Source organism: Pyxicephalus adspersus, chromosome 1 (genome assembly GCF_032062135.1).
Source record: "Pyxicephalus adspersus chromosome 1, UCB_Pads_2.0, whole genome shotgun sequence".
Classification (NCBI taxonomy): domain Eukaryota; kingdom Metazoa; phylum Chordata; class Amphibia; order Anura; family Pyxicephalidae; genus Pyxicephalus; species Pyxicephalus adspersus.
The window spans coordinates 23,602,977-23,628,112 of record NC_092858.1 but is presented as its reverse complement, the minus strand read 5'-3'; the positions used below and the strand labels follow the sequence as shown (position 1 = coordinate 23,628,112).

The 25,136-nt window shown below is 38.3% G+C and overlaps 1 protein-coding gene across 3 annotated transcripts in view; it reads right to left on the bottom strand.

The window, feature by feature from the left end:
* SUPT20H (SPT20 homolog, SAGA complex component) overlaps positions 1–21,352 on the bottom strand; it is a 44,489-nt gene extending 23,137 nt beyond the window's left edge. For 2 of the 3 annotated variants that reach the window (XM_072403978.1, XM_072403994.1), the window contains exons 1-16: positions 21,231–21,352; positions 16,200–16,283; positions 16,070–16,105; positions 14,380–14,438; positions 12,493–12,559; positions 11,077–11,203; positions 10,800–10,903; positions 10,455–10,571; positions 9,594–9,647; positions 8,637–8,776; positions 6,440–6,599; positions 6,287–6,343; positions 3,918–3,989; positions 2,427–2,584; positions 1,707–1,739; positions 556–673 (exon numbers count right to left, since the gene is read on the bottom strand). In XM_072403978.1, the coding sequence (XP_072260079.1) occupies positions 556–673; positions 1,707–1,739; positions 2,427–2,584; positions 3,918–3,989; positions 6,287–6,343; positions 6,440–6,599; positions 8,637–8,776; positions 9,594–9,647; positions 10,455–10,571; positions 10,800–10,903; positions 11,077–11,203; positions 12,493–12,559; positions 14,380–14,438; positions 16,070–16,105; positions 16,200–16,202 (1,305 nt within the window). In that variant the 5' untranslated portion in view covers positions 16,203–16,283; positions 21,231–21,352. The remainder of the gene's footprint in view (positions 1–555; positions 674–1,706; positions 1,740–2,426; positions 2,585–3,917; positions 3,990–6,286; positions 6,344–6,439; positions 6,600–8,636; positions 8,777–9,593; positions 9,648–10,454; positions 10,572–10,799; positions 10,904–11,076; positions 11,204–12,492; positions 12,560–14,379; positions 14,439–16,069; positions 16,106–16,199; positions 16,284–21,230) is intronic. The other variant, XM_072403987.1, reaches the window with a different exon arrangement.
* Positions 21,353–25,136: the final 3,784 nt, after the last annotated feature.

The window sequence follows — 25,136 nt, the reverse complement described above, 5'->3', positions numbered from 1 at the left end:
CAGAATATATTAACCTTTGGGTTATATTGACACCTTCAGAAGCAATGGATGGCAAACAAAATACTGTAGGCTAGCTCGCCTTTGGTTGTAGCAAGCAGTACCAGGAGAATATAGTCATAAACAAAAGGGGTGGACTTGTATTGTCTCATCTATTAAGACACAAAAAGTCTTGTACCTTTATGATCTCAAAAAGCAGTCTTTATTTAGGCAATTGCCTACAAATATGCAAAAAAAAAAAAAGCTGCATTATCTACCTATCTACGACTATCTACCTTTTGAAGCTGGGGCAGCTAGGGTGGTTGAGATTGCTATTCACGACAACAAATTTAATCCACAGACTAGCTAGACAGCTTATAACTTAGCATATAGGTAACACATTATATTTAGGTGGTCACTAGGCATACTATTCTATAGCAAAATCTGCAGTAGCCGAGTGAAAGGTTTTATAAAATGGGTAATGGCAAAAGTAATTTAGAAGTTTGTTCTAAGTGTAAAAAGTAAATTTAATCCCACAGGTATGAAGCAGAAAAATAGTACACATTCCAGTTCACATACCTCAATTTCTTTGCCTGGTGACTGAGGATTTTGGCTTGCAACTCCCCCAGCATTGTGTATCATCTTTACAAAACCTTTGGTCTCTGTCTTAAACAAGTCAAGATACTGACTGACCACTCTGTTGGGACACAAATATAACCGCATGTTAGTAGGCATGTACTATTAGGCTTCTTATCTGTTCACATTTATTTCTGCTTCACAAATACAATCACCTAGTGATCATTTTTTTGTTGAGCAAATTAATCAAATGCAACCCAACACATAGGCAGTGCAAGTTCATTTGATTGTTTTCCAAACATGAAACCTGAAATGTGTTAAAAAGTGACCAGATAATGCACCAGGTGAATTACAAAACTACACTTGCAGCAGGGATCCCCAAGCACAGGGTACCTGCGCCTTGGGTACCCGCCAACACCCCCCTTTTCTCTCAACTGCCCTAGGTTGTAGGGGGGACTTCGGCATCTTCACCTACAATAAAAAAAAATGTTAATCTGGAGGCTGTTTATTAAAAAGCAAATGGCTGCTCTCGCACAGTTTTTTTTTTGTTAAAATTAAAAAGGGCTTTTAAGCAAGGACAATGCATGGTTTAAACCGCTATAGTTGTGGCATAATTGTTGGTGCTAGATATGATGGTTGCAGGATTTAAAGAACTTCATTATGGGATTTTTTACAGTTACAGTGTTTACAAACTACAAAGAAGGGTGGAAATTAAACATGCCAAGGCCTAGTCACCTTCACCCCTTTATCATACAAAGGGGTGTTTGGCACCTAAGCTGCCATTTTACACTGTCAAATTTGTAGAGAGTTATCTGCTCTGTGTAAGTTGCCAGGTGAGCAGACTTATAAAGAAAAGGGGAAGGGGCATTAGGGTATGGCCTGTACTATAGGACTGCAAATAATGCACAGTAGCATATGATGTTTATCTATATTGTACTATTTAACTATTTGAGACTGCAATTCAGAAAAATTTGTCCAAGTTATTGCCGAGTTAAGTGATGCATCCCAAAAGCTGCTAAACTTTCAGAACATCAAAGAATAAAACACTATCATCAGTAACATTAAAATGGAACATCTAACACCGACACCTGCTCCAAAATCGAATTGCATCATTTACATTAAAATTATCCCACTATATCAATGAATACACTTACCTATCGATATCAATTCTTGATCCAATGAGAAATCTGAAAAAACAAAATATTACAGTAAATTACATTATATTACTCTACAACATAAAACACTGGCTACAATTTTCAAGAAAACATAAAAGCATTTAAAGATGCTGCAAGAAGCTTGCTGGTCGCTTTGGAAATTCTCACTGTACACATTTTTATTTTATAAACTGTATATTGTTTATTTACATTTCTTTAGACATGTTGTAGTTGTGCTGGCACATACATGTCTATGGGACTCCTCTACAGCTACAAACTCATTTCCCTTTTGACAGGGATATAAACTGTGTGACCTGAGCCCTTTGGATCTGGTTATTATGAAGCTGTGGAGAAGGAGAGAGGGTAAGAAAAAAAAGCAAGGGCTTTACAATAATTTGATTTCATAAGTAAATATGCTCTTTAAAGCCAATAGGCAAATCTGGTTGTGTGCAACGGACAGACAGCAGTTTGAATTAGTAGCTAAATATGTTCCTAACTGTCAGCAGGAAGAAGAGGAATTAATAGTATCAGACTGGATTAAAATTATTAATTTTATGGCTCCACACCTTCAGGCCCTAGGGGGGAACAGAAAATGTTATCACTGTTAGTAGCTGTTTAAGGAAAAGTCCTTACTAGAATAGTAGTTAAAAGGAGGAAATATTTAATTTAAACTGATTTAAGGTACTACATAACAAAATCAAGTTATTCTGTATAACTCACTGAGAAGAAGGGGGATGTAAATTCTCATCTTCTTCTGCTTTGGAAGTCTGCATTTTACCAAAATACAAAGGATTGCCTATATTCTGGAAAATGGTCAAGTTCGCTCTGCTAAACGGGCTTCCTGATTCACATTCAAATAAATAATCCTCCTTTGTATCCTGCAAAGATAAAAAAAATACACAGGATTAACACAGCATACGCAGCTTACACAATACACATGCTGCTTTTTCCACTACATGTCTCTCTTAGCCTAACCACACCATGCAATATTTTCAACTGGTCACATAAAATCATAGAATCAGAAAAACTAAAAGAATCAAAATTTTAGATTTATTATCATGTTTTAAACAATATTTGGTCAGAATTTTAATCACAAAATTGTTTGGCCAAGTGTTATGGTTAATATTTCTATTAGAGGACATTGTAATCACTTCTAATAGAAACCTCTTTTAGCAAGGTGCAACACCGGGAACCTGGCTGTTATGGGTGGTTACAGAAAAACTGGGTCACAATACAGGGGTGCTGGACAATTGGGGTATAATACAAAGAATACGACACACCAAAAAGGTGGGCAATGGAAAGTTGGAACAAAGTATAGGGGGGCAGTATAACGCTGACAGAATTATTGGGGTTACTGGATTTCTATGCCAACACTAAATTTGTCATGTGTTGCCCTGCCTGTTTTTTGACCACCTACAGCTTCATCCCACTCAAATAATTCAGGGGAGAACATGGGATTAGAGATTCAGATCGATCATAACAAGTAGACAATACATGAAAAACTTGTGGCCTATTGCAAGGATTTATTCAAATCTAAAAATAACAATTAAAAAACAGTCTAGGCTTAGGATTAGCCTGAAATGGTTAATACCATAGTAGTTAAGGATATATATTAAAGACAATGTCACATGCTTGCGTATATTGTTGTTGTTGTGGGGAGAGTAAAACACTTTTACTTTCCTTATCTCCTGCTCCCACAGCAGCTAGCACACCATTACAACTTTAGTTGTGGCCAGGCCTGCAGCATTCACACTTGAAGTGCAGAGCTACTCGTTCTACTTGTTGTGCGGGAAAAAAAAAATAGTTTTTTTTTTTTTTTTTTTACCTTGCCCCGATACATAAAAATGTGCAGATCCACTACAATGGGAGTTTTTATTTTTTATTTTTCATGCAGATAGGCGTTAAATATACATAAAGACTTTATATTGATTCACATAAAAGAATCAAGTGATAATTATACAAAACCAGCCAGGGGCTAAATTGTTTCCATTTGCATTACACGTGGAACTGTTCAACAAAACAGGGCTGACAGACTTATAAAAAGCAAAACTGCCAAAGCAATCTGTCACTCTGTCAAAATGAAAAGTGATGTAACAAGAGAAAAATGTACCTTTATGAAGTCCTTCAAGTCTGTTTACAGTCCACATTCACATCGCACTATAACACCATTAATAAAATAAATATTGAGCAGAAATGGATTTAATTACTTACATCTGACGGCCAGACGGTAGGTTGCGAGTCATCAAGTTTGATAGATTTTTCCACTTTTGCATATTTTTCAACCTGGGCAATTGAGAGATAAATGAAGTGAATTCTGAAAACAAACATCATTAATACTGTACCGGGATATAAAGTTACATTATAAGTATTGGGTTATAGCCGTTTGACTAATGTACATTGACAATACTCCATTTACACTAGCAAAAAGTTGGGTTTACCCTAAAAGTTGGTTAGCTGTAGCCAAAGATTTGTGAACACCTGGCTATCACACTTACACTACAAGCAGAAAGGTCTGACACTCTTCCCAAATTATTTCAGGTGTATCCAGCGAGTAGTTCTGTTATTGTTACAGCATACAAAAGACATTTTAGACAAATATATTCTACACACTTTGGTTTGGAGGAACAAAAAATGCTTGAGCAAAGCCCTCAACCTTACTGAATAACTTTATCTTCAGGAAAATTAATGACTTGTACACTTGCAATCAACTGTCCAGTGGCAATGTCCTCCTGAATGCTAGCATGACACTGGATTGGGGATGCCCTACACTAGGAAACAGAACCGTCAAAGGACCCTTACAGCAGAGATGGATTCATTTATCTTGTTTCTTAAGAGAAGAAAAAAAAGGGATGGGTAGGGGGTGGGAAACGGTATTTTTGCCTAGAGATGGACTACAAGATGCATTGAATTACCAGTTCTTCTCATCCAGCAAAACCATCTGATTTTACAAATGCACTTTTGGGCTGAATGGTAACAAAGTCCCACGAATGCAGACCAAAAAATCATGGAAAGTCTTCCCTGAATAGGAAAGAGGGAGACGCTACGGTGCAGACACATTTAATGTAAATTTGTGGTCATTAATACATATCTAAATAAATTTCATCCCAATGCAAACAGCAAAAGTACCCAATTGTGACTAGTATCAGCCTTTTTCAAACTACAGGACAGCAGAGCTTCGATGGAGGAAGGGACAAGCAGCACAAGGAGTCAGGTATGCTGCAGTGATCATTTGCATACTAGAAACAAGTAGATATAGAGAGCAGAGGGACTGAAAAAAAGCTCATAAATCTGCTGCTTCCCCTTCCTGGAGGAGAGATTAGATCTGAACGTGTTATTTGCAGGGGCGAAAAAAAAAGGTAAAAAATGTCAGACAGAAGTGTATGGTATGGCAAAGCTGTGTAAATATAAAGACTGGACAGAAATACAAAGGCTTTGGCAGGTAAAACAGCTCATATAGTTATATGTTTCACCTACTTACTGCTTTAAGAGGTCATGTCCAGCAAAAGCATTCATTCCAGTTTTCTATAGCAGCCGGTAAGTGAAATCACATACCGGGTTCAAATGTCTCTAACTTCAGTGACCCCTGACAGTCTACATTTTACCAAACTGCTTCCCCATGAATTCTCCATAATGTAGAACAAACAAATAATTGTGGATTCCAGCTGTAACACTAATGGTGGGAAATAAAACCGCTTCTGGGAATTCTCAGCACTAAAGAAATGTAGAAAACCTTATTCGACCCAAGACTGCCCACAAAATGATTGTTAATATGCTGTACAGGAGGGGCTTATTTTACCAGTTACATAACTTCAGGCAGTAAAAATTGTTTTGAATAATTTAACATATAAGAGTAATGACATTTTAGGTCATTTAATTCATACATATCAGCAGATCTGTTGTGAATTTTACACTAACTGACTGATTATTATTCTGATCAGTTGGAAGTCCCAAACACTGCACACAAGTAAATGACATTTTGCCCTTTTGATTGTTTCCCACATAAAAAATATTGGAAATTCTTGATCTTTCAGTGTATACCTTTAGATCGATAACTAACATGTCCCACCTATTTGCAACTGATCAGAATTCACCCCCCTCTCTTCGTGATTGGAAGCTTCTGAATTCCTATGTGAAAATCTGCCTTGGGTTCCAGCCTTTAGAGGGATTTCCCCTCACTTCCTGTAACAGGAAGCAGTGTTAGTTTTCTCCAAAACAAACACAAGTGGTAATGCTTTTACTGTAGATCGGGGACGGCTAGAACCAGTTTGATTTGTATTCCTTCTCTAGCAAAATGTGTGACTGGATAAAGGGAAATAACAGAGCCACGAATAGCAGAAAACATTAAAATAAGTTTATTATTTTTTTCCTAAACTTTCTCTCTCTGTCTGACATTTCTGCAGGGAAAAATATTACTTTAGACTTTTGTCAGAAATTTTGGGTTTTTACAAAACCCCTATGAGACTGGCACTCTTTTGTGTTCCCTTTATTGCAATCTTATAAAATAGGCTTTAAAGATTTTTCAAAGTGTAAATGTAAAACAGAACGAAACAGTTGTGTAATAAAGTAAGTTGTATACTCACATCCACTTCCGAAGGTACAGCAAGTGAACATGGGTTTTGTTTCCATATGTCAACACACTAGAATAGATTGTATTATTAATCACAACCGGTTTCAAAAATCACATAATTTATACAATGTAATTGGGCTAAATATTATATTTGTCCTGCACTTACATTTCCAATCTTGGATATCTTGAGGTCAAATTGAGGCTGTGATGCTTTCCTTTCTTTCCTTTTATGTAAATAGTCGAGTAGTCTAAGCTGTGGTGGGGTGGGACAATTCGATAGTTCTTGTTGTCGGTTCAGAGCTGGTCGGGAATACCTCTTTAAACATCTTTAAAGAAAATAAGGGATTACAGTTACCTCATAAGCTCAGATCTAAATGCCACAAAACTAATTCAATTCATTGCATACTCCTCCCCCTAAACATGGAAGAGCGACACAACACATTAGTCCTGCTGCATAGTCTGACAAATGTATCTTGATCTTGCCAGTGAAGTCCTTCTTCTTATTATTATTAAACAGTATTTATATAGCACTAACATATTACGCAGCGCTGTACATTAAATAGGGGTTGCAAATGACAGACAGACAGATACAGACAGTGACACATTAGGAGGAGAGGGCACTGCTAACAGTCATGCCCCTTGAATTTAGGAGTAACATCACAGAAAGTAGTATTAGGAGATCTCCATTGCCAGAATCAACAAGCATTTGTGTGGCTTGCAGGAGGTCTGATGTCTTTATGGTATTAACAGTTTGTTCCTTGTCTTATTCTAGGAATAATACTGTTTTCTTTCTTACAGCTATAATAAATCACCATGGGCTGACTTTCATGTCTTTGAACCCCAAAAACCTTAATTAAAAATAAGAGCAGAAAGTTCAAGTGAGACAGAAAAAGGTGCCAACTGGTGATCCAAGTTCCATTGACAAAATAACAAATGCATCTATTTATTATGCGTCTTGTATCTCATATATTTCTACTCTTTACCTTAACAACATGTAAATAGAAAAGAATTGGAAGCTTTTGTCATGTATTGTCTGACAACATTAAAGTATCTCTTTCCTTTCCGGAATGTGAAATATTATTCTGTGTAATGTATGACATGTCAGCTGAAGATAGACATGAAACATTGACAAGAATAGGTGATTTGTTACAAAGCTACAGGGAAATCTAAAGCCAAGAAAAATAAATGTAGAACTCCAAATATACAAAGGCTACCGATACCCAACTCTGCTGTAATAGATGTCAAGACTAAACGGGATGGAAACATTAATGGAGGTCTTAAACTGCAGAGTTCAACCGGTCTCTATCACTTAAACGATTCTATCGGTTTCCTCTTTAAAACTGTAGATGGTACAAAAGAGCCCAAGACAGCAGTGGCAAGTTCCTTTAACATTTTACATCCCTACCCGTTCTAGAATGCCTGCCGCAGGGAAATCAGGCGGCTGTAATTATCTGAAGTCTTAAAACACTTTCCAAATAAAGGCAAAACTATTTATAGGAATTCAGAAATGTTCCTTTGGAACAGGTAAGTGCACTTATCCTTTTTGTGTTCTTTCACCAACCTAACTCACCCCATGTATAGACTGAGGTCTTGCTGTTTGTTTTTATCCAGTGATGTAAATCTTTGTGTGTGTGTGTAAATTACAACTCCTCAGACTTGAGATGATCTGATCCAGCCTAGTAGAAGCCTTAGGGATGTAATGCTCACGCCTGCATAGAACCATGAAGATGTGCACCAAGATGTAAACAAACATCAGATTTGCATGTGACTGCTGGCAGTCTCAAAAGCGCCATCAGAGTCCCACTTATGTCTCCCCATAGAAAATGATTAGGGCAGTTGACAACAATTCATCAAAACCATTTCAATGCCTGATTATTTTTATCTAGCTTGGTGCTTGCTAGCAGTTACATGGGAACCACCTAGAAATCTGGTGGGCGCAGTTATTCGTGTGAACTGTCCCTAATGGATGTACTTGGATATTCTTTTCAGAAAGCATAAACAAATAAAACACCATCATACTTCAGCTGCCAGGAAGCTTATTACCTAAGATTGGCCGCTTATTTCCCCAAAGAATACCACTTATTATTTTTAGTGGGAACAATAATGGAAAACAATAAAAGACAGAACCCTGACCTTTTCTCCTAAAAGTTCTGAAGATAGTGTGTTTAATACTTAATTAATAATGACAGGAATAAGAAAAACTCTTGTGTTCCTGCATTCTTTTCGCTCTCTTATGGCGAAAACTAAGATTTGTGTTTTTGGATGGGGTTTGCATTTGACGTTCAGAGATGCACATAAATCCTGTTACCTGAAGACCGTTCAGTAAATATAAATGTTCAAAGGAAATTAAGGGGAAATCTCACCGTTTCATGGGAACTGTGTTCATCTTCTGCTTGTTGAACAGAAGGCGATTTGTAGTGCAAGCGACGGAGATTGATGGGTCAAGACATAAGGGCTCCGCAGTTGCGAGGAGCAGCTGGCTTTCGAGCTGTAGTTTGTCTTCCTGTGTGTGAACATTTTGGGAATAAGTGAAACCAGAACATGGCACAGCATTTAAACGCTCACACAACAGATTGTGCAATGATTGGCATAACATTATAAAAAAAAAGCAAGTACTTCTGCAACAACCTTAAAACAGATGTATGTTAAATCTACAGATCTATGAATATGATCTATATATCCTAAAGTAACACTTCAAGTAACTACATAAAGCAAACCTCATTCAGAACTCATATTTTGTAAGATCATGCAGAATAGTTAATACTTGATTTTTATTGTTTAACTATACCAGGAGATCCCAAATGGTATTTCCCATTTTATGCAATAAAAGCTCTTTTCTACATAACATATTAAGGGAACAAATTTACGCTGATGTTTGGCTGGCTGCGAGGCTTCCATCATTGGAATAATAATGGGACCCCAGGCAGATAATGAATACAAATTAATAAAGCTCTGTAACCTTTAATTATATATAAATTTTTTTCTATGCGGTCATGTAGTAGAATGGAGGAGACCTGTATATAAAAGTAGGACTGCAGCAGAGAAAGATAAGGTCACCTCTTTTGCCAGTGCTGTGTTGATCTTAGGAATCAATGTACAGAAAAGCAAATGCTTTGGCTGGTAAAAACACTAAAAAATTATGATCTCCTGGGGAAAACACACCCCAGGAGAGTGTCAATATCCTGTCAATCACAGTTCTTACTATTTTACCATATCTTACTATTTTACCACAACTAACGCATACCTTTTTGATTGCTTGATCTCCAATACGGTATGCACAGATAAAGCCATAGCAAATAACAAGAAACATAATAAGTTACCTGTGTCCACTTGTGGTTGTCACTAGTGATGGCATGTATGTCAGAAACTAAAGTCTGGGAAGAAAGAAATATAGGTAAATGAAGCTGTGTAATTAGGATAAATCTGTACTTAGAGCACATCTGCTTAACAAACGAAAATAGTTTAGTTAAACCAAAATAAAATCTGAATAATACAGTTTACTTCACTTTAGGATTGTAATCAAATTCAGCACACCTTTTCCATGAAATCATAACAAGGAAGGAACAATGTGTGGCAAGAACATGACATTTAATCGCAAATGTGAAAAAAAAATCCACAGTAATTCATATATTTTTTTTTAATTACTGGCACAATTTTTACCAACGGTCCAAGCATTAAAAGGCCTAATGAAATGCATAAGTGAACTTTACATTTCAAAATATATGAACTTATAAATTTGGACATGGGTAAAGTGATCGCCTATGGGAACAATATGGTTATATTCAAACCAGTTTCCTGGAATTTCATGCCTTTGCAACATTCAGGAAATTGATTAAGGATTTTCTGTTTCTAACAAAAATAATACAAGTGACTTTATCTTTGCGATCCAAGGAAATACAAAGTAAAACAAATTAATTTAATTAACCACTGTAAAGAGCAATGATGCATTTTACCCCCCTGCAGCCCAATCAGCTCTCCAAAGTTCAGTTTAGTCCACTGAAAGTGGAAACGTTAGGTTCAAATTGGCCTCAAAATTGGGCAATCATTTCATCAATATAAGGGCCGTAGGATTTGCAGAGTCATACCAAGAATCACTATTTATGCATTCAGTCAGATGTGGACCTGCCAGTAGAATGTGGCAAGTAAATAGTATATCCATAATGACTTAATATCCCTCTTACCTGCATTGTTGGTCGTAGAAGAACATGTCTGGTTTGGTAAGTTGGTGACTTTAAGTTGCCAGACTGACGGTAGTCACGAATTTCGGCTATAACACAACCACAGTGGAAGATATTCACCTGTAGGGTACAGATATATGTAATATGCTTTTACTTACGGGGGAATTTGTTTTTGCACACTAGGAATAGCAATGCAGATCTGGAGAGACAGAGTGAATTCAGAACTCCAAATCAATGAGCTAAAAAGTACTAAAGCATGCGGGCCAGTAAGCTAGTCACTAATGTCAGCATTTCGATTTCTTACAGAGTTCTATTTTCATATATTCAAGATAATCATATTGTGCACACCTGAGACTTTTCTAGAAGGTCTACTAAAATGGGAGGCAACTCTTCAGCATCCAGATACTCCAAGAGCTCTCCTTCTTCATAAGGCAATCGGATGGTTTCAGAATCTGAACAAATTAAATTTATAATTTATTAATAATATAACAGTGTTTCCGCTCAAGCAATTTATTACAAGAACAAAATATCTCCTAAATGTTTATATAGATAAAATCAGATTTTCTGAAGACCAATCTGGAAAGGCACAAATGAAAAGTGACCCAAATAAAGTACTGTCAATTACCTGACCCATTCTTGCCCCGCAGCATCAGTGAATAGCCCTCAATTCCTGGATACAGATTGACCACCAAACAAGACAGAGATTCTTGCATTACAAGTTTCTCTAGAAGATTCACATTTCGTCTTAGCTTCTGTTAAAAAAAAAAAATAAAACACACATTTAAAGCTACTGTATAAACTTTACAAAAATGAAAAACTTTCTTCAGATATATGCACAAGGAGAACCAGAAGGATTTTAGTTTACATAATAAAATCAGTAAAAAATGAGGAAGAACAGCGGTGTCCCTGCAGCTACATGAAGATGTTACTACTTTTGTTTAATACATAGATGCATGCTGCTTTGCATTTACTAGCCCAGCCTTGTGCTTTACCATTTCAAAAAGACGTTTATTATGCAAGTATGATTGAATTATAGAACGTATGCTTGGGATTATCTTGAGTTATAGTCAGGATCTAAATGGTAAAATGCCGAGCTAAACAAATATATATATACCATGGTGCATAAAACCCAACCAAAATTTAAAAAAAAATGTAATATTAATCCAATCTTACCTATAACTTTTGTTATTAAGGCCAATTACCATATGCTTAGTCTGTAATATCCAAGTAGGTGGCAGATTTATTTTAACCAGGGCCTGACCCCTAAGTTGACATTTAACCGGAACCTAACTATTACCCTAAACCTTGGATGAAAAATTATGCAATGAATTAAACCATTACAGAATGTAATGCAATAAAGGCATTGGCATACATTCACAAAATGTATAATTAGTGAACCTGAAAAAACAGTGCTAGAATCCATGTGACAAAATTAATGGGATTCATTTGCACTGCATTCTAAATGTCTTGCCAAGTACTTAGAAGTTTCATAGATAAAACAACATTTAGATTTCCAGTGCTGCAAAAGTTACAGCGAGTCCGCGCTACAAGAAGTAGAAAAATGAGTCAAGGACCACCTGTGGCTATTTGGAGCCATGAGGTCACTGCATGTCTACACAGCCCGCTAAACTGTTCCATATGTGCTTCCATGCACACTCACCAGAAACTAACTACATGGGAGAAAATAAATTAATACTGAGAAGCAGTGGGGGTAATTGTTTCCAGCCAGAAAAAAAATGACTGTAACAAAATGAGCTGAAGGCTAACCTGTCTGTGAGAAAAGATGAAATCATAAATAAAACATTAGAGGTGTATCATGCAGCAATCTCAGCAGAGGAATATATCCAGCCTTATACACTGGACTTAGATCTAACACCTTGAACCAGTCAGGATAATAAGGGAAAACTATGCTTTCAATGAGGTCTTGTTCCAACTTTAAACACATTACAGGGTCTGTTTTGCCTAACACGTTACCAGAGAGAACTGTTTCATTTCAGCATTTTAAATCCACCAAAGTCTGGAGGACGACAGCCAACAGTACCTTAACTTCCGGCTCCTTTTCACATTCTTCTATGTACAAGTCATACAGCTTATGGAACACTGATTTCCTACAGAAATGAATACAACATGTAAGGAAAATGTGCAGACGTCTTTTCTTTTAACACCTATGACTCTGTTCTGGACACTACACCTTTTAGACCATTTAGCACATTATGGTATACATAACTTTTTCCCCAAAAGATCAAATAAAAAGTTCAAAAACTTTTCACAGAACATTTAGTATCTGAATAACATGGTGAACTGGTTAGGCAATGCACACGTTTTTGGATCTGCTATAAAATTATTAAAGATAACACTCAATGCGAGAGAAAAGCATATATTCATATGGGATATGTATATGAAACACAACTCCACAACTAGTTTAATTATCCCCAGAGTCTTACCCATCCATTATGTGTGCATTCTATTTAAAATACACTGTACAAAGCCAATAAATCTCCTTGTGGTGAAAACACTTCCTAAATAATGGGCACCAGAACATTTGTCTCTACTGGATGCATTGCCCTAACTTTTCTCAGAGACAACAGTCAATGTTTGATGCTTTGTGCTAGAGAAGGTGTTCATCAACAAAAATAAAGTTGTATAGTGGAGACACATATAGCTTTCAAACCGGACAAGCATTTTCTAACTCTAACTCAAAAACATTGTCCATAGCTACACTTTACGAATCTTTGTCTATGCAGAGTAGAGGTTCCCTTATAACAGCTGCAGTGTTCAACCCAGAATTTTTTTTAACCAGGTGGGAAGAAATTAAAGGTCGGTGATACCCCCTGTATGGTGACCCAAGTCCTAGGTAACCACCCAAAAACAGCCGGGTGGTTACTGAAAAGTGCCTGGTGGTGCGTCCGGCTAAAAGGAGCTGGGAAGAACACTGAGCTGGTTTCCGTTGGTATGCCAAAAACATCCAATCACACATGTGTGGAATGCAATGTATGTCACCACTCTCTTACTTTTCCAGGGGACTGTGATTTGGCCACAGTAAACATCTGATAAGGCTATATGAATTGCAAGGTTATTAAGGCTAAAGTGTAGAAACCTGGTTCTATTTATTTTATCTATCTAAGTAAAAGGTCTGCATTACATACAAAAAAACGGGCTGATCACAAATGAAAGTGGTTTCTAAATAAATATTAATTTAAAAATTAAAAAAAAAAAAAAAAAAAGAGAAGTCCCCTAACAAGTGCAGGGCTGAACTGTATTGTGACGTAGTGTTACCAAATACCACTTCAATCTCTTCCCCCACCTAAAGAATGTATAAACATAAGTAACACATAGTAAACACTTCTTTATCTAAACCACACACAAAAAAAAATCTAAACATGTTGTAAGCAGGTTGCTCTACTTCTAAGTTCACCTGTACATGATCCAAGAACTGTAAGTGATACTCAGATGGTTGTAAAGCTTGCCGGTATCAATCTGTGTATGTCTACAATCCCCCCACCCGGTAAAATTTTCTTACTTATAATGTAACCTGACATTTCCAAATGTACACAAATGCAGTCTGGCTAGCTGAGACAGCAGATTCTGATTATCACTGGAACCATGACATTGGTGACTCCGTATTGATATCTGGGCCCCTTAAACAGTAGCTTCTGCTATCTAATGGAATTTCGACCGAGATTGCTTCTTTACTGGCCTAATTAGATTTCCAGAAAGAGCAACTGAAACAGCAATAAAAACGGAGGAAGTTGAGAAAGGATAGGTAAGAGAAAGTATATTTTCGGCCTGGGAACCTTGTGGACCAAATAGAGTGTAAAAAAGAAAAATACATATAAGATGCCGAAATAAAAGTCAGTTATGTTCTGCAGGAAAAAAAGAATATTAACACAAATTAGATGCCCAAACTACGACAATTCATTACACATACCTTCCCCCTGATGAATGTTTGCGTTTTGGAGGTCTCTGTCTGGCACTTTCAATGACATACTGAAAAAATAAAAACAAAGTAAGAAAAAGTTTGTCATTTCTTTAATTTAAACATGTCATGCTGTAAGTAAATACCTGAAAAAAATACAAAATTAGCAACAAGGGGACAAACCATCCCATCAATGCAAATGAAAACAGAATGTCTATTTGTTCAAATAACAACTTTACACATTATAGAAAGTAAAGAATTTCCTATTAGCTCTAACTTTTTAGTCTTTATAATATAGTAAAAAAAATGCACATGTACAGCTCATCTGTCTGTTAGATACCTAGAGCAATCAAGCAGATTATAACAGAAGGGACATTTGTTTGTTCTGCAATAATGACCTGCCTGATCACAGATTCTTAAAACTGGAAGTTCAGTTTCGCTTTAACTATCCTTGGCCTTTAACCATCCAGCCCAACAAATTCCAAATAGCCATCACCTGGTCCACCTCTCTGTTCCTGCATGTCTAGTCCCACGCCCTAATCTTCCTCTTTATTTCTTCCGACTGGAATTTAATCTTATTTTGTGCATGCCACACAAATTAAATACACCGAGGATCATGGGAACTTTTTTTTACTGACTGTACAGAATATGTAAAACTTTAGTGTGCATGTTCAAATTTAAGAACATTCCTTCTCATACTTTGACCCTTTTAGGAAAAAAGATTTAGGTTCCTAGCCATGCAATGCAGACATTCCACTGCTAAAGGCAAATGTCTGGAACAAGCTGTTGGAGGATTCTTCTACTTTCCAATGTTCTGCAATTACAGAGATTTTTTCTGTCCTCACCTGTCTTATACTTATGTTCTATAAAGTGAGAAATCCATTTAGCTGCAATACAGTTCTATATTTTGGGCTAAAAAAAAAAAAAATCTGCGTTCAAGTTAAACCAGTAGGACCAAGGGAGTGGACAGATGGAAAAATAAAGAACTGTAAAGCCAGACAGACTAACAACTCACTGTTCTCTCATTTGTGGTTATGCTGGAATGTACAAAGAGGTGAGCACAGCTAGCAAGCCATGTTCTTATTATTCCTGCCTCCACAGGGAGGAAGAGTTTGGACACTGGAACGGAAAAAATCAACAAAGGTTCTTGATCTAAGGTAACATGCTGTCAGACAAAGAGGTGTAAATTAGGAATTTCTAGCTATGTACACATCCTAGATTTATGTTGCTGGAAACATTTGTGTTTCCAGTGACAGTAGAATGATCGAAAGCTGTGCAATTCAATGGAGTGGGAAAGAGGGGACAATCGAGGGGACAATATATTTTTTGCCTCCTCAAAAAATATATATAAGAGCAGTCATCCCCATTTAGTCGTTTTTTGTTTCACCAGCACAGATAAATGTCTGAGACAAGTATCCGAAAGGCCATCTTCGAATGTGTGGTGATCACAGTAATGAATAGTCTATCATGTTTGCTTCACCGTGACCTCCATAATTTAGCCATTTTCACATGCAAACTCCTCAGCTGATCATGTATGACTTCCCAGTATCCGCAGTGGTAAAAACCATGCTTCTGTTCTAAAATGCTTTTGTCAACTCGTATACAGAAAAATGAATGCGGCTAATTTAATAGAAAGTAACACTTTTTTATGGTACTGGCTAACTCCTCAAAGCTAAAATGTTTGGGAAAAAATGATGCTTACCTCAGCCCGATCTAGTGCCAATTCCAAGGTCTGCTGCTATAAGAAAAGAATATTCTGTATTAGCAAAGCCAATAAATATACTAACCATTTACACAATGAGAGTAACACAAAGAACATAAAGAATCATTACCATTGTGACCGGGCTGGTGTTTTCAAGTCAGAGGTACAAGTCACAGCAAATGGGTGACCATGTTGATCTGTAGTGGTTAAAGTGCTGCAAAAAAAAAAAAAAAAGGAGCAAATTATTAGATGCACATCCATTTATAAAGTTTAAAAAAAAAGTCATAGTTGCATCTGGGAAGACACAAAGCCAATGCATCTATTAAGATCACAGCTGATAAGATGTATAGCAAGTAACTATTGGAAGAGTTTCAATACCCCCTCTTATATAGCAGTACCAACAGAGTTTACCTTTGTTAACTGGTTTCAACCACCCCAAAGCTCTGATTATAATTGATAATAATATTATTAAACAGGATTTATATAGCCTCAACATATTACGCAGCGCTGTACAATAAACACGATTGCAAATGACAGATGAATACAGACAGTGACCCAGAAAGAGGAGAAGACCCTGCCACAAAGAGCTTACAATCTAGGAGATTTTTATTAAAATTAACAGGAGTGGCTGAAATGTGTTTCCTGAAGGCATCCAAAGACCATGCAAGTGTGAATAAAAGTGTTTGACAAGACAGAAAACCACATGCTTCTTTGCAACTTGTCTCATCCTTCCTCCCCTCCTTGGAGATAATATGATAAAGCCAAGAAGATTTTAGAGAGAGAGAGAGATGCTATCACTAAGCCTCCATATCAGAATCCCCAGAACCCTTACATGGACAGGAATCAGGGACAATTCTCTATGCACTCTCCTGTATTGGTAATGTGGAAATTGGAGAACATGGTTCTGTAGATGTAACTTTGAAAAAACTAGTGTCACAAGAGCCGCATAAGGGAGGACAATGGAGGGAGACTGGCAACACAGGACAGCTGGCAGAAGAGACCGGTACTAGTACTACTCACTGCAGTCCCCTTTTCATTCCACTGCCACAGGGAGGCGCTACATACAAGTGGGGGTGGTTTCTTGAGTGAGGAACAGGTAAATGCACCGCAACACCATTGCCAGTGTAAATCAGCTCTCAAACTGCATACACACACCAAATTACTGACATCTATGTGTAAAGACATCCCTTCTGTCCCTCCCTGTCTCAGGTGAAAATCTTACATTAGAATAGTGGTCCCCCAATGTCATTCACTGATTAATCCTGGCGGATCAATAAACAATCCACTGGGAAAGAACACAGTGCATTTTCTATAGAAGAGTACACAGCGGGGTGCTGCTTGCTCATCCTCCCCCATCCCCTCCCTGGTGCTGTATTGTATATTGCTCATTTGTTCATCTGTCACTGGGAACAATGGCAAAAGATCATTTCCTGCTACAGTTATCCCAAGTGTGTACATAGCCTAAAGTCATATACACAAGTAACAGATCACGGTCAATCACTCACTGAAAAAATATGGCAAAGAAAACCAATTGCTAGGGTCAGGGTGGAAAAGCATTCAAAATGAATGGGACTAATATTTTGTCCACATGCAAACTTAAGTACACTACACAAATGTCTGCTTACCAAGACTCAGAAATCTGTGTGCAGCATGACGGGTCTTTCATTTAGTAATGTCCTTAACATACATGTGTTTTAGTGCACCGCAATGCACAGATGTATAGTATTTATGTATGTCCAAAAAAAATGGTGCAGCTTTATTAAACCCAACTTTGCAGTGCATTGGCAACTCATTCAATATGTACAGGCTGCTTTTCCACAACATACTTTAATGTGAATACGGTTACCCACCACAAACAGCAGTGTTCTCCCCGGCCCTTTTTTAGCCAGGAGCACCAACCGGCACTTTTCAGCAATCACCCAGCTGTTTTTGGATGGTTACTGAAAGGTTGGATCATAAAACATGGTCCACCTCGCACCTAGAACTTCTTCCCACCCATCTTAAAAAAATGAAAAATATACATGCAGCTCAAAAAAGCTGCAAATTTACAAATAAAACCATAATTACAATTCCATTACAGTACTCTTGTCACTAAAGGGTTGATAATAAAATAACACCAGCATGAAAGTCCAATTCATGCCAGGAGTCCTGAAGTACAGAAACGCATCCTAGGACAATAACCTAAAAACGCTTCTCAATACCCATTTCACATCAGTGCACTGGGTAAAATTTGTGCTTTTTGCAATTTTTACATGATGTAATGAATAACAGTGCATTGCAAGCACAAAGCTAAGATGTCCTTCTATGCTACTTTAAGGTCCAACCTTCCCAGTCCCACTTTACAAATTCAGTGTCATTTGGCCTCATTTACTTAACCCTGTTGCCCTCTGGCAAGATAAATATTGGGCTGCTAGGAACATGGCAGGTCAGTGATGTCTCTGCTGGCAAAGTAATCATAGGGTGGTTAAAGAGGAACTATCCCTGTGCCACTTACCTATATATGGTAAAGTGTAACTTGAGGTAAAGAGTATATTAGTGCTATTGAGCTACTACTTACCTATTCAGTGCCACTTAGCAATCCATGCAAAGTAACTATAGAGTAGTTAAAGTGGAACTATCCCTGTGCCACTTCCCAATTCATGCTTGCTCACGCAGCCATCTTTCCTTTTTCTCGCCAGCAACGATCTTTGACCATCTTGATTGGCCGTGCCAGGGTAATGCAATTCCTGCATGGGAAATGTGTCAGGGTCCTCTGCTCCTGAGTCACTGTCTGTATTCCTCTGTCATTTGCAACCCCTTTTTAAATGTACAGAGCTGTGTAATATGTTGGCACTTTATGAATCCTGTTTAATAATAACAATCACGTCACCTTGGCACATCCAATCAAGCTAGCCAAAGATAGTTGCTCATCCATTCCTAGCATACGAAAAGGGAAGCTGGGTATGCCGGGTTTACCCAGCAACCATAACTTGCACTGCGCATGCGCAGCTCAGTCTTTTCACATATTCCCAGCGGGATCAGGCAGGCAGGTTGTGCAGAAGGGATATTGCCTGCCTCTTTCTACATGAACCATCTTCCTGGAATGGGATTTAGTTCCACTTTAGGTTACTCAGACTTCCCATTTTCCAGTTGACGGGTCCGCCCAGCCAAATAATTACAATGCTTGTTGTATGACTAGATTGTAAGCTCTTCGGGGCAGGGTCCTCTCCTCCTCTTGTGTCACTGTCTGTATTTGTTTGTAATTTGCAACCCCTATTTAATGTTCAGCGCTGCGTAATATGTTGGCGCTATATAAATCCTGTTTATTAATAATAATAATAATAATAATAATAATATACCATGCAAAAACACTGCACTGCAAGCACTACAAATACTAGTTGCTTTCTTTTCTGCCAGGGGTTGCATGGAAACTTTGCCACATTCCATAATCATCAGAGGCTAATATTATTTTAATAAACAGGCTTTATATAGCGCCAACATATTACACAGCGCTGTACATTAAATAGGGTATCCAACTGGGTAAGTTAAAGAGGAACCAAACTCAAAATCCCCCAAAACACAAAAAATCCACTTACCTTCAATCCCGCAGGGCAGTCCAATCGATCCAGAGGTCTCTTCCATCTGGTCCCTCGTCGTCATTCATCTTTGAGCCGGAGCCACCATCTTCGTGTTCTGGGTTCTTCTACCTACGTCACCCGAAGCAGGATCGGGTGAATTAGGTTGCATGCGCAGGGAGATCAGCAATTTTTTTAACGAAAACGCTCCTTCTGTGCATGCACAGCCTCCCGGGATGCCATTCATTCTCGATCGCAAATGGGGGGTGGCGCTGCACCTTTTTTTTGGGTGTTAAACTTAAAAAAAAACATATTTTTTTCTATACATTAAAAAGTTGTCTACCCTTTTATAGAAAGTGAAATCTCAGAGTTTAGGTATGCTTTAAAACCTGACACCCCCCCTGCCATTTACCAGCTCATGTCACTACATGACATATGAACCAGCAGAAGGAATAAGTATTGAAGAATCACGGTTATCAGGGAGCGAACACTGGATTTACTGACAAGTGTCAGACACCAAATCCTGGTAAAAGTTTAAACCACAGAAGTAGATATACACTGGTACCTTGGTATAAGTCCTTAATTCGTTCCAGATCCTTGGACTTATACCAAACAAACTTTTCCATAAGAAATAAAAGGAGAATGATTAATCCGTTCCATGAAAAAAATCCTATTGTTATTGGCATATTATACATTGATGGGGCTGTATAAAATAATTTAAACACGGCTTAATACTACAGTACATAAATACAAAGCAATTAGATGAAATAAATGAAAATTTAACCTCACTTTACCTTGCTGAGAATAGTCGAGTGCCTACTAGTATGGTGCTGAGAAGGGAGGAGGAGGAGATGTTATGTAATTCACAGAGAGTTATAATGCGGGTTGTTCACTGAATGGTGGCAACTGGCCTACTGACACTCGTGCGCAGTCGTGGCTTTGTTTTGAGAGAGATAAATAAGTGTAGTGCGCAGTGTTATGACTCATTTTGACCAAAACAAGTTCTAGCACAAAGGTTGTATACCAAGCAAAATTTTTTGTGTCCAAGTTGGACTCATTACAAATCAGACTTATACTGAGGTACCACTGTATATCATGTTTTTTGGGTCTGTTTACATTAAGCATGTTTATGAGATTTGAGTGATTTGGGTTTATTGCAGGTTATATTTAGCGGAGACAAAATATTTTGCAGCAATAATAAACAATGCAGGCTGCTTATAGTGTATAGACTATAATAATAAAGATACATTTGTCCTAGTAGAACCTGTGCAGGGTTTATAATATTTGCCTCTGTATAAATATTGGGCCTCCTGGTTATTTATTGGGGAACATTTCCAATCCCCTATGGTGACCCCTCATACACCAGTCTCTCTGTAATATAATGTGTCCCTATAAGTGGCACCTGCAGCCATTGCATTATATGGGGGGAGGGCACTGCCAGGCCCCCCCATAGCACTCAGCTCACAGGAAGCAGTCAGGGCACCATAGTACACAATAGGAAGCTGTGAATGATACATCCTGTATGTAAACAATACACCGTATGCCAGCTAAAACACCCGCACCGGAGCCACTGTATAGAACCGAATCACCCGGAACACCCCAATTACCTTCTCCAGAGGAGCAGCCAATCCGAATCCCTGACCCGTGATATCCCGGTCTGCCAGGCAGAGGCGGAACAAGCGACGATGAACACCAAGGGGACTGCATTTCCCTACAAGCCTTGCGGCATCCTATTCAAATTCACATAGCTTTATTTACAGTAGGCGTGGATATCCCTCCAGGGGATGCGAGAGAGAACCGGAAGTGAACTATTCTTTTATGGCATTTGTAAATTAAGTACACATAGTTGTGTGAGGCGCCTGGGTTATAGAAGCCTGGTACACAAAGGAAAATTTATAGTGTTGCTGCTTGTAGGTATTGTACTATGAGTTGTAATATTATCTAAGTTTCATTTTCACTTTTACATTTCTGCTGGAAGAGCTGCAAGGTTGTGCAGAATGATTTTTTATTTAAAGCGCACCTAAACTCAGAAATGTTACATTAAAGGGTAGACCATGCTTTTATGTAAGGTAAAAATTCTGTGTTTAGTTTTTTTTTTTTTTTTAAGGGTGCAGCACTGTCCCCTAATTCTTGATTGCCTAGGTGATTGAGAATGAATGGGAGCGGAAAGCCTCCCGGGATACCTACGTTTTCGTGAAAGGAGAAAAAGTTGCTGATCTCGCACCTGCATTGGGTGACCGAAGAAGAGGAGAAGATGGCACCGGCCAGCTCAGAGACGGGTACTGGGACGATGTGGGACCCGATGGAGGACACCTCTGGACTGATCGACTGCGCTGCGGGATTGAAGGTAAGTATATATTTTTTTTTGTTTTAGGCACTTTTGAGTTTAGTTCCCTTTTAAAGCGGAACTAAACTTAAAATAAAAAAATGACATTTAGCTTTAATCCAGCAGATCCCTTGATGGCGCTGGTCCTTCGCTCGATCTGGTTCCGCGTCATCCTGGAATTCCTCTTCGTCCCATTGTGGAGGAAGCACCGTGCGCCTCCATCTTCATTCCTCACTTCCGTCTTCTTTGTTCCTTCTTTGTTCCTCCTTTGTTCCACTGTACAGGTGTGAGATCAGGTGACGTAGCCGCTGTGAAGGGGAAAAAAAGAGAGAGCTGGTCTTACTGGGCATGTGTAAGATTGGTATCTCTTTCCCCTAGGAGGAAAAATGCACCTTCTGCACATGTCCGAGATCAAGGCATGTGCAGAAAGAGCACCCAGAGCCTCCCTGGGATGCGTAACGTAGGTATCCCAGGAGTCTTCATCGTCCAGGGTGTTGCATTTACACAAGAAAAAAAATTTAAACATTTTTACCTTACACAGAAAGGTTGTCTACCCTTCTATGTAAAGTAAAAATGTTGAGTTTAGCTACGCTGAAGTTTATTCAGGTTTTTAGTTGCCTTTTCTTGGTTCTTTTTTTATTCCTTTACCCACCGACAGATTGGCAATTCAAACTTGTGTATAAACCTTTCTGTTTTCATTACTTAGAAATGCAGAAATAAATGCAGGAGATACTCGCTTGTTTTTGACCCATTGCAGGCGCTGCCATCTTCAACCTTTTTTTTTCTTTTTTATCCCGATCCCGTCTACCTTGATTGGCCAGGATAGGATGACATAACTCCCGTGCATGTGTGCAGGAGTTTATTCAGTCCCGGCACGCAGTAACCCTGGCAACAACACTGAGCGTTGCATGCCTAGCTACAGCAAATTTAGCTGGATGGCTGGCGATCAGGCAGGTGAGAATGGGTATTCTGGAAGGGACATTGCCTGTTCCTTTCTATCATTAAGATCTGCCTGATGCCAAATTTTGTAAGTGGAACTTTAGTTACCCTTTATTTTAGATCCAGTGACATCAGAATTGGGTTTCTGTGCTACTCCATGCAATTTATCAGATCATAGCTAGTAATTGGGGATAGAAAGAGTGCTGTACATAGTTTCATGAAAACACCACATCACCTCCATTCTTATGTCAAAAGCTCTCAGCCCTGATTCAGGCAAATCTATGGCTCTTGGGTGGATTTTTGCAAATATCAAAAGGTGTTGATGGGTGAAAGCAGACTTTCCACTAGAACTGGACTGGGTAATTTCCACAAATTATCTACTATAGGTAAAAAATGCACCAATAAGACATAAACGTACAATCATACCTACCTAACCCCCACAGCACCTAGTTAAGAATGAAGTCACCACTTTTCTGGGTAGAGCCCTGTGGAATGCAGAGATGGTGAAATCTCATGAGAAATCACTTTTAGAGTGTCATCTCGTGAGATTTCATCTGCTTTGAGTTCCAGAAGACTAAAACCGGACAAATGGTGACCTCACTTCCAGTGATAAGGAATATGGGGATGTTTATTCCTCATTTTTCCTTTTCACACATATTTTAGGTAAATTGAAGCCATGGGGCTATATTCAGACCACCAGTTAAAAAACGTGTTTTAATGCTCCTGGGTGCCAAGCTGTTGCCAGTATACTTCTGGGTGCAGCAACAGGGGGTAACTGTGGGGCCTTTTCAGGCATTTACTTGCAGTTGGGAGCATTGTTATGTATCTTCTATATCAGCTTTTGTTGATGTTTTTACCCCAGAGAAACTTTGAAATAAATTTCAGGTATTTAGGTGCCATGGAAAAAAATACCCCTTCATTGGTGGTCAATAGAAAGAATACCCACTTTACAAATAGCTAAAAAGAGCTTTGGTGTCATGGTACTAACTGTAAGTGGCATTTGAAACTCTCAGGTCACCACATAGGCCATCACATAGGAGGTCAACCAAACAAAGCTTAAAGAACCCCTAGAATAAACATATTAATGACATCCTCAGGTATAACCTCATCACTGACACAGCTCCAAGACTTTTCTGGAGCTGCCCCGACTCTCTGGAACGGTCTTCCTTGTCCTATTTGGCTTGGTCCTACTTTGTGCTCATTTAAAAGAGCACTCAAACCCCATTTTTTCAAACTTGCATACCCATCTTTTTCTGACTCTTAAAACCCTCACTACTCACCCACCATTCTATATCCCTCCTCCTCTTGTGTGTTACTTCCCCCACCTTTTAGATTGTAAGCTCTTCTGGGCAGGGTCCTCTCCTCCTCCTGTGTCACTGTCTGTCTGTCATTTGCAACCCCTATTTATTGTACAGCACTGCGTAATATGTTGGCGCTTTATAAATCCTGTTTTTTAATAGCATAAATAATAATGATATTATTAAAAGAATCATTTGGAGGAACCCAGGTTGAGAATGACTGTTCTGTATAGAATTATGTCTTGCTTATCAGTGTTTGGAGCAGGTAACCTCTCTTAGGCACTGCATATAGCATCTGAAAAACCATGTGACTAGGCTACTGCAACCAAATAAGATTATGAATAAATCCCTTTGTTCCACTGACCATTTTGAACTAAATTTGGGTAAGTGCAGCGTTACAATTAACAAAAAAAAGCTAGTCTGAACTAATGCAACCATCCATTTGTGTGGAAGGCTTTATTAAATGCCAATCTGGGGGATTGGGTTTTCCTAATAGCCATATTTGCTTTAAGCCCTTTTCCAAGATGTTGTCCATATGTGACGCTGAGCCTCCATCATTGAAAGAACTGAAATGTAGTAAATGATGGAGACAGACCGGTGACAATCAGGCTGGGCAAAAATAGCCTAGATGGTACTGGATGTCAAGAATAAGGGGGGCTATCTGACTTGCAGCAGCTTGTAATGCACATTGTGAGAAGCGGACTGTGCGCCGTATATCAGAGTAAGCAAATTCAGTACAAGAGAAGAGCTGGTATGACACAGTGCAATGCTGAAGATAAGGCTGAAGTTCAGTTTTATGTCCTTAACTATTCACGAGAAGCAGGTTGTAAAACTAAACAGAGCACGGTTTTCCTGTGAAAATTGCTATTCCTTTTATATAACATATATAATTTATTTTATCAAAGCCTATTGGCATGGAACTATTTGTACTAGTGATATATAATAATAAC